The sequence below is a fragment of the Gigantopelta aegis genome, chromosome 12, assembly GCF_016097555.1.
Source record: "Gigantopelta aegis isolate Gae_Host chromosome 12, Gae_host_genome, whole genome shotgun sequence".
NCBI lineage: Eukaryota > Metazoa > Mollusca > Gastropoda > Neomphalida > Peltospiridae > Gigantopelta > Gigantopelta aegis.
The window spans coordinates 4,293,174-4,310,203 of record NC_054710.1 but is presented as its reverse complement, the minus strand read 5'-3'; the positions used below and the strand labels follow the sequence as shown (position 1 = coordinate 4,310,203).

General features: G+C 40.4%; 1 protein-coding gene across 1 annotated transcript; it reads right to left on the bottom strand.

Annotated features, from left to right (window-relative positions):
* Positions 1-405: 405 nt before the first annotated feature.
* Positions 406-15,172, bottom strand: LOC121386583. The gene is made up of 5 exons (XM_041517534.1): positions 14,714-15,172; positions 11,130-11,321; positions 9,636-10,097; positions 2,035-2,571; positions 406-667 (listed from the first exon to the last, which is right to left on the bottom strand). Exons 1-4 carry the CDS (start codon positions 15,170-15,172, stop codon positions 2,350-2,352), a joined length of 1,335 nt encoding a protein of 444 aa, XP_041373468.1. The 3' UTR covers positions 406-667; positions 2,035-2,349.
* Between the last annotated feature and the right edge of the window lie 1,858 nt (positions 15,173-17,030).

The window sequence follows — 17,030 nt, the reverse complement described above, 5'->3', positions numbered from 1 at the left end:
CATAAATTTTGTCAATAACATCTTTGTTATTTTCATCATTCCATTTTACACCGGTGGTTGTCTGTTCGTCTGAAATCTCGTCCACGGAATCCTTGATTGTGTAAGAAATAGTAAAACAAATGGGCGAATGATCAGAGAAACAATTACACTTGCCAGACTCGAAATATTGGATTAAATCAGTTATTTTAAATTTTATAACTGTTTATCCACATTTGATTCAGAAAATTAAAATTTATCAAACCCTATGTAAATCATTATTATGAATCGGGGGTTTGACGGAAAAAAACGAATGTAACTTTCTAGGGGAATTCCCTTATTTGTGTATTGATACAGTTGTAAATCATTGTGGAATAGAGTTCGATTGTGTTTTTTAATATAGTTTTGTATAATGGCAATATTAATGCATTTTGAATTATAACAATTGAACGTTATATTTTTGACGCCATCCACACAGTGTGTAAAACGGTTTTGGTGTTTGTCAACGCATGAACGTCAAAAATATAATGTTCAGTTATTAAATAAATTCTAAAAATCAGTTTCTTTGAGTTGATATGGTAGTGACCTGCACACGTTCCACGGTCGACTGGATAGAATGGACAGTCATACCAGGTGCTGGTTGTATCGTATTTAGTTTCGTCTCCATCTCTAACCTTCCACTGTATGGTAGCTGCAAGAATAAACAACAACAAAACAATTAATTATATAAATATATCAATAAATATATAAAATCAAATCAAATAAATAAATAAATAAAATAAAAAATTATAAATATATGGATACATATATAAAATCAAATACAATAAACACATATAAATATAAATATACATAAATTAATAAATAAATAGATAAATCAATCAATAAATCAATAAATAAAAAAAAAAAAAAAAAAATATATGAATAAATAAAATAAAATAAAATTAAATTAAATTAAATTAAATTTAATTAAATTGAAATTTTTTAAAATAAAATACAAAACAAAAATTAATAATAATAATAATTAAAAAAATAATAATAATAAATAAATGGAAAAAAACAACAACAAAAAAACAAAAAACAACTGATTTAATTGTACCTGAAAACTGCAACCTCGACAGACTCACAAATGTTTAAGTGCCAAACACGTCCATAAACTGGTACATCATAGCCGTGGAGAAGTGCATATAAAAAAAGCATGCTGGTTTTCTTAGTACGACAAGCCTGGGGATGTAGAGGTTCCATATATTTGTCTTTCGACCAAGAGTATTAGATACAAAACGGCCGTAATTTAACATGTGATGAGATGTCGTTCGAGAAATTTTATAAAGGTAAATTTTGTTTTGTTTAACTAGAGTCGTAGAACACATTGATTTATTTAATCATCGGCTATTGGATGCCAAACATTTGGTAAGATTGACATATAGTCTTTGAGATAAAATCTGCTAAATGTTTACCATTAGTAACAAGCGATCTTTTATATGCACCATCGCACAAACAGGATAGCATATACCACCGCCGTTGATACACCAGTTGTGGTCTAATGGCTGGAATGAGAAATAGCTCAATGGACCCACAGTCGGCAATCAATGCTAAACCTACCACGCACCAAGCGAGCATTTTACCACTAGGCTGTGCCCTGTCCCTTGTCGATCACGAGTGGAAATAAACCACATTCAGACACAAAACAACCATAACCTATGTGCTATGGTGCCGTATAAACCACATTCAGACACAAAACAACCATAACCTATGTGCTATGGTGCCGTATAAACCACATTCGGACACAAAACAACCATAACCTATGTGCTATGGTGCCGTATAAACCACATTCGGACACAAAACAACCATAACCTATGTGCTATGGTGCCGTATAAACCACATTCGGACACAAAACAACCATAACCTATGTGCTATGGTGCCGTATAAACCACATTCGGACACAAAACAACCATAACCTATGTGCTATGGTGCCGTATAAACCACATTCAGACACAAAACAACCATAACCTATGTGCTATGGTGCCGTATAAGAAGTAATGCTTTTCTTACCAAACTTACCATTTCTTTCGAATTCCTATCCCTGAACCACTTGACGATAACAACTGCGTACGAAATGGACATCGTAACTCCCGCCCCATTCATCTGAGCACCATCTATCAAGATGTCTTTTGACAGCGCTGAATTAAGCGTGCAGGTGAGTAGAAGCCCTCCAGCTCCTATCGCGTGATTCAGCCAAAGACCAAGCTTTTGATCTGATGGGAAGAAAACCACGTTGAGGATCAACCAAAGCCCTCTCTTGTGACATATGGTCACGACGGCCTGCGCAAGATATATGACGTCATCAAATATCACCTTCCCAATCATTGTAGAGTGTTACAGCTTCTTGGAGATGGTTTGTAGAGGTTTCTCTGCGATCTGGATGAGGAGCACGAGGGTGTAGGAAAAGATGAATGCGCAGTAGCCACTCTTGAGGGAGTCGTCTGGAAACAGGTAGAGGTCGAGAAGTTCCCACAGTCCTCGCCAGGTGACGATGACGAGAGATCCAATAATGACGACGCTGAACAGAACGTCCAGGGTGAACAGAACATTACTTTTCTGAAACAGAAAATACAGGTGTATAAAGTTTGTTTTGTTTAACGACACCACTAGAACACATTCATTTATTAATCATCGGCTATTATATGTCAAACAGTTGGTAATTTTGACGTATAGTCTTAGAGAGGAAACCCGCTATATTTTTTATATTTGTAGCAAGGGTGTTTTACCACTGTGCTACGTCACGCCCCCTAAATATATAATTTATTACCCCAGCAGACATTCATAATAGGCCGTGGGCTGAGCCCAGATATCGTTCATTTCATTCAAGTTACCTTGGTTGCTACTCTTCATTCTTTGATAATTGAAGACTATGTATTGCAGTATACTAAACCACATTTTTCATGCGAAAACAGGTACGCGAAAAATCATTAAAAATCAATAAAATTAATGTTTACCAGTACTACCTCCCCTTAAACTCTTTTGTGTTCTCTGACATAATATAATTAGTTTTAGACTTTTCAACCAGTCAAATATTTTGTACTTGTTAAGCCCGGTGCTGAACTAAAATGGCAGCCCCCAGTACATGTGTGTGTCACTTACTAAAGAAAGAAAACCAATCGAAGATTCACGTTTTTACTGCCAAAACGTGGCAAACATTTGTAAGTTGTGCGAATCAGTGGGTATCTTTAGATAGCTACGAACAGCACTGTGCTGAAAACACATAAGCAAAGCTGTAAATGAGCATAATGATCAGAACGGCCTTCACTTGAAATGTTACCAACGTTTCACTGATAAACAGAGACTGGCTTACGCTGAGAGGCGCAGGGAAACGGGTAGTTTGAAGAGAATGCATGAAAGTGATAGGGATCTTGATAGTTTGGAACCCCAAGTAAAGAGAACAACAAGATCTGAAAATGAAATTTTTGCTGACCAATCAACCCCGTGTTACACACGAAAATGTTATACTGACAGGTTCTCAGGTAAAAGGTTTACTGAAAAATTAGTATCATGTGAGACTGCATGTAACGGTGTATCACAGAGAGGATTTGAAGTGCTTTTAATGTTTTAATTTTTTTTTGTGAACATGTAATTGAAAAAAAAGATTTAAAAACTGTAAAGAAACTTTACCAATGTCAAAATTACATTCATCATTTGTCAGAACTGTTATGGAGACCGAACAGCTAGATGCATCAGGTTACACTAACCAATGTTTAAAACGGAGGATTTTGAAGAGATATCCAAACATTAAAATCTTGCAAGGTAGTCGAAAAAATTAATGTGAAGTGGTGGTTTTTATCATGAAGTTCTCATAGATAACTTTGAACTGAATGGTTTGTCATCTGAACTGAATGAAGAATGTGAATCAGAAATTGCAGATATTCCGCAAATTCATTCATCGTTACAGTCTGATTTACGACATGCATTTTCATTCTTCATCATTCATAACTTCTTAGCATAGTTAACTGGAATCTCGTGCGACACCACATTTGAAAACCATGTTCAAGTAGGCAGAGATACTGAACGAAAATTACTTGCCATTTGTCAAGACATCATTCACTTAGGAAGCAAAGGAAGGAAACATGTGGCACTGGTAATGACTGTAAGACATTTGACAGGTTCTTCCACTCTGCTACAGGTATTAAACAAACTTGACCACAGTGTTTCACATTCTTCCATTCTGGAACATGATACAGCTCTTGCATTGCGTCAAAGTCAAAATAATGATTGTATACCACAAGGTTTTACCAAAAATATATTTACTACTCGTTTGGGACAATAATGATTTTGAAGAAGAGACATTAACTGAAAAATTTACCGCACACAATACTAATGGAATCATCATACAATCATCCAGAGAAGACTTACAAGAAATTAAAAAAGGCTCACGAGCTAGTATTCCCTGAACTTCCTGAAGAACTCTTGACCATCCTACATTGGATGTTAATGAATATGTCGGTGTCAAGAAGCAAGGACCCACACTGTCTGCTGAACATATCAACTTGCATGCGGTAGCTTTGAAACATGTACAGGTAAATATGCTGGTATTACATTAGACAACTTTCAATTAATTTCAGGAGCAGATCAAGTATAATGAATTGGGGACTTGACCAATGAATCATCGTTTGTACATTTGCATATACATATAGTAAGGCATATATTGAAAGGCATATATATGAGAGCCTTACTGGCAGTAGGTTCTCTGAATGTATATATATTTTAATTTTTATATTTTATCTAATTCACGTTATTAAAAATGTTCAATGATGAAAAATACCTTTAGTATAAATAAAGATACAATTTTGATTTTCAAAATGCTGACAAGATTTATTTTAAAATGTTGACTATTAGTGGATTTACAGGCTTGTTGGATGAATATGGAAGAGTGGAAGAATACATACGTATAAATTATGTTGGATGTAATAAAAGTGACAATACTTTGTTAAAAATGTTTTGTACATGTACCTGGGATATCTGCAGAAATGCGTTTGTGTGTGCATATATATATTATTATTATTATTATTATTATTGTTATTATTATTATTATTATTATTATTATTATTATTGTGTTTACTTTCTTTCAGGAAATATACCAAACTCTAGATATGGCCTTTTATTTCTTTACTTCAGCAAATTACCTGAAATTCATGATGGGGAGAAACTACCAAGATGGACTTGCTTCAATTCCATACTGTAGAGCTGTGTATCTCAACAGCCCCAAAAGAGCAAGGTATCTTTTGTGTAAATAAATAGTTAAAATAATACTACAAAATATTCGGTTTAATATGAACAAGTATATTCCAACAATTTACATTTTCTAATATGCATGTTCATGAAACTAATATTTAAACTCAAAAGATGGGGAGGGGGTTATATCACAACAGCTGTTTGTAACTTTCCGTTTGCCGCTGTCCGTTACCATATTCCTATGTAATCAGGTCTTTAATTTAACTAAGTCATGCAAAAAAAAAACCCCACCTCAATCTTAATTTTATATTTTTATTTACAGGTTGGTTATTTGCCTATTATTGATGCAAGTCCATTTCAGATGTCAACAATCTCCACAATACTTCATCACAGCATAGCCATTGCTAATAGATTAGAACTAAACAATTTGGTTGTTGTCTTTGGTCAAGCCATATATGCAAAGGCACAGCAGCTGCGTTGGCAAGATCCTATTTTTCAGCAACGTCTGATTATCCGATTTGGGGAATTCCATTCTTGCTGTAATTGGAAAAAAGGTTTGCTGATGCTGGCCTGCAATATGTACTTGTTGAATTTGGTGTTGTAGCAGAAGGGTATGTAAATGGTGTTCTTAGTGGTCACTTCTACAACAGAAGCATCAGATGTCATAAATTATTGACCGAGGCCATGCATCGACTTAGACTGCCTTTTTGGATCAACTATAAATCGACTGGCAGATGATCGGGTCAGTGTCTTGGACATAGCAAGAGATATTAACACTTCTTTTCCATCTTCATTTATTGACAGAGTGCAAAGCCAGAATACTCGTCGTCTGTTGATAAGTGTAGACACTTTCACAGAATCAAAATGTAAGAGCTGTCCAACATTTGTTTTCTGGAATTCATATCTGGATCTTGTTGAAATCTTGCTGCTCTTTATCAGGGCCACGAGTGAAGGGATTTGGTCCTTACACCTGTCATGTGTGCGATATATGATTCCATGCTACTTTGCATATGATTGAGTGAATTATGGTAGATGCATGCCTGTATATTGGATGAAAATGATGGATTTGGAAAGAACACACCCAGAAGTCTTGCCTTTCCTTCAAGACGGACAATGTTCTGTACAACAGCAGAGTGATCATGTGTTCTCCAAAACCGCCTGTGATCAGGTAATAGAGCAAACGTCAACCGGAATAAATTTAAACAAGGGGGCAGTTCATCAATGGATATTAAGTCATCACGCTCGAGCTGCCATTGGTAAAGAATGTTTCGTGATGGCCGGAATAGAAGAAACCTCTAGAGGCCACAAAGATGTGGACACATCTAGAATTCAAGTTGATGAAGCTGCTGTACATAGTGTGACAAAAACTATCACATCAATGGTTAACCCCTTTGTCTGCCACGACGATGACCAGATCTTGAGTCAACTACTTTTCATTGGTGAAAGGTACAAATGCAGAAGGATTGACTTTGTTGTAGATACGTATTCTGATAAGAACATCACAATGCATTAACGTGACCGACGAGCTTCCTTAGGATGGCAAGTAATTCATATCTATAGTGCTGATCAAAATACACCTAAGCAATTCCGAAAGATCATATCATGTGGGGGAAAAAGAGGCCCTCATTGAGTTCCTATTTCCACAGTGGAAGAAACAAATTCTCAAAGAAAACGTCTGCAGCGTTGTCACTCATGGCACAGAATGTCACTGCATTAAAAACATCACTGGTGCCACAGTAGTACAGGAAGCTCCTGAACTTTATTCAGATCATGAAGAAGCTGACACCAGAATGTTGCTCCATGCCAAACATGCAGCTCAGACAAGTGACACTGTCATTATTAAGAGTTCAGACACAGATGTAATCCTGTTAGCAATTGGACATTCCTTCTCCATTAATGCTGAACTATTTTTGCTAGCAGGAACCCTCACAGATTTAAAACTGCTCAGCATATCAGCATTCATGAAACACTTTGGGGAGAACAAATGTACAGCACTAGCAGAATTACACATATTTACAGGTTGTGACTCGGTTAATGCCTTTAAAGGAAAGGGAAAAGCAAAAGCACCTGACGTTGATGCTCAAAAATGAATCCTTCACCACAACCTTTTGCACATTACGCCAGTCGTTGTTTCTACCTGAAGATGGATGTATTGGGCTGGAACCTTTTGTTTGTTTCTTGTGTGGTCAACCCCAGTGCACAAGTACCAACCATGTATGATACAATATGTTTCACACTGGCTTAAGTAATGACAGTGTTCTCCCACCCAACAGAGATTCTTTAAGACAACATTCACTCCGAGCCAACTGCCAGTGTACTATCCATCGCTTGAGTCTTGATGATGAAATATGTGCACCATCACCACTTAACCATGGATGGACAGAAGAAGACAACATTCACTCCGAGCCAACTACCAGTGTACTATCCATCCCTTGAGTCTTGATGCTGAAATGTGTGCACCATCACCACTTAACCGTGGATGGACAGAAGAAGACAACATTCACTCCACTCCCCTTGAGAGCCCAACCACTTACCAGTTCACTCCGAGCCAACTACCAGTGTACTATCCATCCCTTGAGTCTTGATGCTGAAATGTGTGCACCATCACCACTTAACCATGAATGGACAGATGAAGACGGCCATCTTGCCTTCACATGGATGACACTTCCGGTGGCCCCAAATGTTATAATTAACAATGTTCAGTGCAAATGCAAAACATCTTCATGTTCCACCAACAGAAAAAAAGACATGTTTTATTTAACGACGCACTCAACACATTTTATTTACGCTTATGTGGCATCAGACACATGGTTAAGGTTCACGCTGATATTGAGAGAGGAAACCCACTGTCGCCACGTCATGGGCTACTCTTTCTGATTAGCAGCAAGGAATCTTTTATATGCACCATTCCACAGACAGAATACCACATACCAGTCGTGGTGCACTGGCTGTGACGAGAAATAGGCCAATGGGCCCACCGACGGGATCGATCCCAGACCGACCGCGCATCGAGCGAGCGCTGTACCACTGAGCTATGTCCCACCCCGTTCCACCAACAGATGTTCATGTCATAATGCCAGACTTAAACTGTACTGAAATGTGTTTGTGTCAAGATTGTTTGACATATTATCAAGGGTAATAGAACAGTTTTCAAGTAGCCACCTTTTCGACATGAACGAAACCATTTTCTAGGCCTCCTAGAATTTACAGCCCATGACCTATAATGGGGAAAATAAAAATCATAATTTCTCACCGATAAATTATCATGCATTGGTCTAACGAAAATACTATTGTATGATTTGGCGATTTGAAGCTTACAAACCAATGTCCTTGTCGGCACTAAATATGACGTCATCGATTTGGCAAAGACACAATGACGTCATATAGTTTAAAGAGTTTGCGTTTACGGCTGTCTGTTTTTGGTGTTATATTTATAACACAATGCCATTTTAATGAATTTTATTATAGATTTTGTACCAGAATAAAGACAATTTTCGTTTTAAAAATTGTCTATGAACATGATTAAACTACAAAGTTATAGCAATACTCAGAACAGTGCATACAGTGGTTTATATAGTTTTTATACATGTACGTACATGTGTGTTGAAAATAAAGGCTTTTGGAGAAAAAAAAAATAACTCAGGTAATAAATAGAATAACAAACACGGTACCATTTATTATCACATTTATGTCCCTCTTGAACTAATTTTCATTTGTCACTCGCTAAAGCTCCTGACAAGTGAATATTATTTCAAGTGGGACATCAATTTGATAATAGCTGGCAACTCGTGTATTATCCTATATATATCTTCTATACTTGTTATAATAGCTGATAGTTGATTGGTTGATTGATTGAATGAATACCTGACAGAATAATTGATTCAGTTTTTGGTTGGTCCATTGATTAAAACCAAGCGCATAGGAACTGAAGACGGGAGTGGAGCACTTGAGGCACCAGAACATTTAGGAGAAAACGAAGTTCGAGACAAAGAAACATATACAAACATACTTCGCATCATTGAACATTCTTCGCTAAGTAAAACCTTCAAAGCCAAGATTCTTACCACTTAACACAAATCAAAACATTAATTATTTTATGATGGTTTACACGTCAAGTGTACTGGACAATATCACAGTGGCCCCCTGTGGGTACACTGCCCCCACCCCACTCTCACCCCCACCCGCTACCGACCCTATTCGAGCTGCTGGCGCTGTCTTGCACTTTCTAGCCCGGGTCGTTCCTTCTCCCACCCACCCGAAACCCTTTCCTGTCTTGGACGAAGGAGCCGATGTCGGCCTACACCTGCACCTATGACAGGCGTGCACTACAGCAGCTTGTTCTGAATGTGCACATTACGCCCTATGACATGACCTGATCAGACACACTGGGGCAAGTTCGAAACCATTTTCCTGAAATGATAGTATTGCTACTTTACCTTCTTTTTGAATATTGTTGTATGATGAAATGAGTTTCTGGAAATATGTCCAGAACGACGACGACAGGGGGCGCTAGGACATTCCGAAACGAGCGAAGAGCAAAGAGCAATCCTGACCCGACGATCAAGGACACCATGGCGCTGATCCAGCCATTTCCGGTGTACGCATCCAGTAAGAACCAGACACCTCTCCAATGATTTGCGATCACCAAACCTACAATATAGGTGTACGGTCGAGAGAAAACACCAAATCGAACACGGGAAGATCTGACTGAAGCGCGAGAGAACACAAACTGGATAAGGTTGGCAACTGTTACCATGGTAACTCCAAATATAAGAGAGATCCAAGAACTTAGTTTGAACGATTCCGGTAACAGATACAAGCCCATAAGTTCCAACGTTCCTCTTCAGTATAACAAAACGAGAGGGCCGATAACAAGATTGGAAATCAGAAAATCTAAAACGCGGAGAACGAAATCACACTTTACTTTTGTCATATTGCTGTGTTTTGCTTGAATTGTGTATATCTAAACTCGAAATCGAAAAATCTATAATGTAGAGAGAACAAAATCACACTTTTACTTTTACATACATATTCTCATGACTTGCTTTCTTTGAAATCACACAAACATATAGAGAACAAAACAACACTGTTCCTTTTTTCACATTCCAATTTTTTCCCCGCCTTCTACACTGCCTGATGAGGTTATGTCGAATACCAAATTCAGTTTGTTCCAAAAAGCCCTGAATGCTGTATTCCTACTGCGAGCGAATCAGGGAGGTTACATCGTCAGTTCTCCAGGATAAAACCAATCGAACCAGTCTTCACATAACGCATAAGACGATTGTTTATGGAAGTAATCACGACCTTGTCAAAACGCCCTTTGACTTTGCCTGATGCAGAGATGTTATTTTAGGTTACAGCAAAGGGTTGATCGTTGAGGTGACTTAAGACTAGTTCAGATTTAAACATCATGGATCTTGCGTTTAATTTGTTCGAATCTGAAAAATAGAGAGAACAAATTTTGGGAGAACAAATATCAAATTTAATTTGTTGGAATCAGTCGTGGATGTGGTATTCTCCCGTGAAAACGAAGTTCGAGACAAAGAAACAGACACAAACATACTTCGCATCATTGAACATTCTTCGCTAAGTAAAACCTTCAAAGCCAGGATTCTTACCACTTAAAATTGTGGATAATATACTGCATCCCTCCCCCCCCCCCCCCCCCCCCCCCCCCCGCTACCGACCCTGTTTGAGCTGCTGGTGCCCTCTTGCACTTTCCAGCGCGGGTCGTTCCTTCTCCCACCCACCCGAAAGCCCTTCCTGTCTTGGACGGAGGAGCCAGTGTGGGTCGAGACCTGCGCCCATGGCAGGCGTGCACTACAGCAGCTTGTTCTGGCTGTGCACATTACGCCCTATGACATGACCTGATCAGACACACTGGGGCATGTTTGAAACCATTTTCCTGAAATGATAGTATTGCTATTTACCTTCTTTTTTAATCTTGTTGGTATGATGAAATGAGTTTCTGGAAATATGTCCAGAACGATGACGACAGGGGGCGCTAGGACATTCCGAAACGAGCGAGGAGCAAACAGCAATCCCGAACCGACGATCAAGGACACCATGGCGCTGATCCAGCCATTTCCGATGTACGCACCCAGTAACAACCAGACACCTCTCTAATGATTTATGATCGCCAAACCTATAATATAGTCGTACAGTCGAGAGAAAACAACAAATCGTAAACGGGAAGATCTGACTGAAGCATATGAGCATGTTCTACTTTTTCTGAATTTTAAGAAAAACAATATGTAGAATAAAGAGATAGATATGACAAATCAAACATTAAATATTAAATATTTGACCTTATGGCCCGATCACACTGGCCCGAATGCTATTCCGTTTGTTTTCCGAATAGGAATTTGGGTGTTCGGGGAGCGAACGGATCATATTCGGGAAGCATTCGGTGTGTTCTAGGGCATACTGGCTGTTCGGCTCCGTACAGATGCATACGGAACGGCATTCGGTAGCTCCAAAAAATTGTTGTGCATGTTCAAAATAATTGTCATCGACCATCCGAATGTTGCGTCCATGTGTATTCGGGAAGTATTCGGGAAGCATTCTAGGAGCATACGGCATGTACGGAAAACTTTCGGGAAGCATGCGTCTAGTTCTTGATGCATTCGGAATGAAAATTTGGAGGTGCTGGGTTCCGTATGCTTTCCGAACACCCCGAATGGACCTAGAACATGACGAATGCTTTCCGAACGTTTTCAGTATCCATTCGGAAAGCGTGCGGAAAGAGTTCGGTCCATTCTAGGTCGATTCGCCGTGTTCGGAAAGCATTCGGAAAGCATACGGAAAGCGATCGGACAGGAAACCTTTCGAAGTCAACATGCGGGAAGTATTCGGTCTATTCTGAAAGCATTCTGAAACCATACTGAAAACATTCGGAAAACAAACGGAAAGCATTCGGTGATACATTGGGGAAAACACATTCGGAGGGACATTCGGCCAGTTTAAAAAATCACACCACTTTCGTATACAGAAAACAAACGGAAGCTCATTCGGGCCAGTGTGATCGCCCCATTAAGATATGCATATCTACGGCAAACTGCATACTTTCGATACTGTGACATTTCATTGGACACAAGCATATGCAAATATTTCGAAACATAGCAATGTTAAAGCAGTTTAATGTTTCACACAATTATTTTGCGCAAACAATATGTCAAATATGATTTTATTCAGGAGATTTAAGGTAATGGGACGCAAACATTATTGCGTAAGAACGAACACTGACGGGTGTGTATATAGCTTCAACGTAACTATGTTCCAGTGAAACAGTTATGCATTTCGGTGATAACAGCAACGCCCGTACTCCTTTATTTCAAAACATATGTTTTCTTTTTAAAAGGAATGTGTCGTCAATATGTGTATGCTATGCGTACATGCGGTAAATACATATACACACTAAACCAAATGATAATAAACCTTACACTGATTTTTTGTTATTTCTTTATTTTCGCAAATACCAACTACCTGCAAAAACACACACATGAGTTGCCGTTAGTTAATGCTAGGCTCAAACTACCAAATACCTGCACAAAGTTGGCCAACTCGATGGTTGCGTTGTAATTTCCCCAACTCCCAATTTACGACGGGTACGCTCAGGTTAACAAATAATGGGTTATACGTAGAAGTCGTGACAGCAGAAAGTTGACCAACTTTGTGCTGGCAGTTGGTAGTCTAGGTCTAGCATTGAACGACGAGAATCGAATTGTAAGAGCGCTCAGAGTAGCAACTGGACAGTCGTAGATGTCGTGACAGCAGAAAGGTGGCCAACTTTGTGCTGGCAGTTGGTAGTCTGTACCCTGCAATTAAACGGCTTTGCCTCCATCACCTCAATCCACCGAACATCATTAGCTAGATTCTTAATCAAAGGCCGGATCTTGCGGGGAGGGGAAGCATGGGGTGGGGGTGTGGGGAGGGGGGGGGGGGGGTCGGCGGGAGGCATGAAGATACTAGATGTTACAGCTTAATTATTAAAACTATACTAGAAATTATCACTTTAAATATTAAAATTAAAGGGACATACCCTAGTTTTTAAACACTAAGGCATTAAGCTGTTTTTGATAACTGAAATCATACTTTACTTAGATGTTATTGTTTAGATTATCCAGTTCCGTACATTGGAAGTGTGTTTGGTCATCCTGGTGTTTTAAATTCAAAAAATGCATTTCTCATATTTCTAAATGCGCACGTGCGTCTGAGAAGTAACAGTTATGGAGTCGAGTTTCAGTCTGTTTTTAAAGGTTATTTCACCATGTCAAAGTTATAGAATCATGTTTCACTCAGCTATAACTTTATCCAAATGTGTTTCACGTTTGTAGATTAACTAAACTTAGTGCGCGTTTTCATGGGCTGAAACTATATTACACTATACCTTTAAATATAATTTTAAATTTTAAAAATATACTAAAACGTAAATGTATTTTATTGAAAATATATGAATGACTATGGCTTTGAATATTAGAAATTAAAATATACTAGAGGTTATAACTTTAATTGTTTTACATTTTGACTGAACTAACCACCTGCGTACGCGACAGAGGGGCAGAGGGGTCTAATTGCACCCCCACAGCCCAGTCTTAGAGAAAATCCTTAAAATCGGGCAAAAATTATAGAAATATTCGGACAAAATGAGCTAGCCTGAAACGATTTCACCATATCTTTCCATCACTATCCCCACCATACTAGTTGTATGTCTTGTAAAAATGCCTTGTGATTCGTTTTCAAAGTAATATAGCTGTTCGACAGTACTAGTACAATGAATAAATGTTGTTATCCAGATTTGGGCAATTTCATTTAATTCAGGCAGATATCGGCCTCCCCCACACCTAACACCACTAGAAAAACGGAAGCACTTAGCTTTATGGGAATAGCTACGCTAATGTCATAGCAAAGTAGTACATTATCTTTTCTTTCTTTTTTTCAATACCTTTGTTGTTGTTGTTTAAAACTTTAACGTGCATATATACCACGAGGGTTTCACGCACGCCTGTTCTGGGCTTAGTCTCTGGCCTTTGCCAGTGACTGAGTCCAGGACAAGGGGGGGGGGGGATGAGTTTGAGGTGGGCGGAATTTTGAATAAGTATTTAGTAGCGTCCAGCGACTGCGCGGACCGACTAGTAGACACCGAAAATGGGCCGTGTTCTGACTGGCTGAATTTCGATTCCTTCGGGTCTAACTAGAAAAACCTAAGTCTACGGAGAATACCTGCACCTAACATCATGTCCGGACTAAGAATTTAAACCCAAAAATAAGTTTGATTGCTCGGCCGAAAAGGTTTTAAGGTGATTTGAGCAATTGAACGGGCGCCAAAGTAAAGTGCGTTGGACTATTTATAAAAAAATAAACATAAGAATTTGGAAGCTCGATCGAAACGTGTTTAAAGTCCAACTAAGCCCAAAAAGGAGGTTACCTGTTCTAGTTAAGGTTGGCGCAGCAGGATTCATGGCGAGTTGATGGACTGTTCAGGCTTGAAGTTGGGGAGTCCTTCGGTCAAGACCTTGATGTTGCGGTCGATGGCTCCTGGGTAGATGTCTCGTAGGACAATCTTTAAGATGCGATGAATGGTCCCATTTGACATCCCTGGCATCAGGAGCCCCTGCCTGTACAGTCCTTCCTGCTGGGCTGTCACGTAGAGTTTATCGGAATTTAGGGCACCTTGCAGCTGGTACTTCCCTTGTCCGGTTGGAAGTTGGCGCCAGTACTTGTCGTCCCAAGGTCCCTTCAGGTATTTGGTATCGGTGAAATCACCGATAACCGCCCCCGTGTACTTGTGCGGCAGCTTGTCGCAGACGAGAATCCAATCAGGATCATCAGACGACAACGGTACGGTGACCGATGACATCTTCCTCTTCTTGAATTCTCGCTGGTCTGCCGCGGTCTCAGCTACAACAACAACTGCCGGAGGTGGTGGTGGGCTCGCCGGTGGATCATGGGTGACCACGTGGCCCGTCTCCATCGTTGTCGGTTCCTCAACAGAAGGGACCGCCACTGTCAGTGGAGCTGACAGCTTTGGTCCCCCCTGGATGGTTCCTGGCGGGTGTTTCGGCTTGGTTGCTTGGTGCTGCGCAAGTGAACCGCCCCCGGTGGTTTAGCCACCGGGTTTGGATCGCCCCGCGTCACTCCAAGTCCAGTCCTCCTCTTCGGAACAGGTGGGACCTGGCGGTTGAGCCGCCAAGTTTGGTCCCCCCTGTGAAGTCCTGGGACGCCTCCTCCGTCTTCTGCTGGTTGTAGGTTGCTTCCTGTCACTGCCATATAATAGCGTGACGGTCGCCGAGTCGCCATTGTGCTCGATTCGATACTTGGACAATGGCCCAAGCGATCGAAGCACAGCCCCTAGGGTGGGGGGGGGGGGGGGGGGGGGGGGGGGGGGGGAGAGAAATCTCCACGCTCTCTAAACACAACTTCATCGCTTGAAAGTCAGGCAGAAGTCCTCAATACCTTTGTTCCCGTCTTTTAAAGTATACTCTTCAAAAAAAAAAAAAAACTTGACATTGGTAAAAATAAATTTATCAGAGTATTTTTACAGAATCAAAGACATTGTAAAGAAAATCAAGTACGTAAGCTAATGGTGATGCAAAAACAATAGAAAACACGCGCGATTCGCATACTCGTAGCCATAGTCAACGTTTGTACCGAAACGCAAAAGCGCAATCGTCAGAGAAGCACGTGCATCACGAAGTTCTGTAATTTTGCATGCCGAATCCTCCGTTGGTGTGGCATAAAAGGCCCAATCAGCAGAGATTCAAACAGACCGTATAAGATTGATGTCAGCTCAACGCAATAAAGACATTGGGAGATTGCAAGGGGGGCAACTCAACAAGTTGTGGCAAGGTATTTTGACGTCTCCAGACAGACCACGTCTGCTTTATGGGCACGGTACAACACCACTGAAAGTGTTAATGACAGGTCATGGTCAGGTCGTCCATGAGAACCACCGCCGCTCAAGATCGATACACCGGGTGTGTAATCTTCGAAATCGAACAACAACAGACACAAACACAGCGACATAAATCCCTGGACTACGTAGAATTTCTGACCAAACAGTTCGTAATCGGCTGAATGAGGAAGGGATGTTCCCTAGAAGATCAGTGCGACCTAACGTTTTGACCCCATGTCACCTACCGGAGCGTCTGCAGTGGTGCCAGTAGAGGGTGAGATGGACACGTGCCAGCTGGAGGACTGTTTTGTTCTGAGGTGAGTCTCGTGTTCTCATGTCACGTGCTGATGGACGCACACGTGTCCATAGATGTCAAGGGGGACGTTATGCTCCAAACTGCGGGCAACAAGTCGACCGTTTTGGTGGTGGCAGTGTCATAGTGTGGGCAGCGATCCAACATGGTGGTAGGACGGTTCTTGTGCACGTGACAGGTGCACTGGCGGGCATCAGATATTGAGACGAGATCCTGCAGCATCACGTCAATCCGCATACAAACATCAACGGTGGAATGTTTCAGCATGGCAATGCCAGACCACATGTTGCACATGGTATTCAGGAGTTTCTGCAACATCACACCGTCCAGACATTACCTTGGCCTGCCCGTTCGCCGGATTTAAACCCAATAGAACATATATGTGATGTACTGGATCAGCCTGTGTGCCGGAGGAATCCACCACTCCAGACACTTCCGCATCTTCTTACGGCACTGCAGCATGAGTGGCAGAACATTCCACAGCGTGTTGTGCAACGTTTGATTCCTTCCATGCGTCGCCGTTGTGAAGCTATCATCTGGGCTCGTGGTGGTCATAACCGATACTGACATTTTGCGCACACCTATGTCACACATATGCCTGTGTACATGTTGCAGGTGGATTCC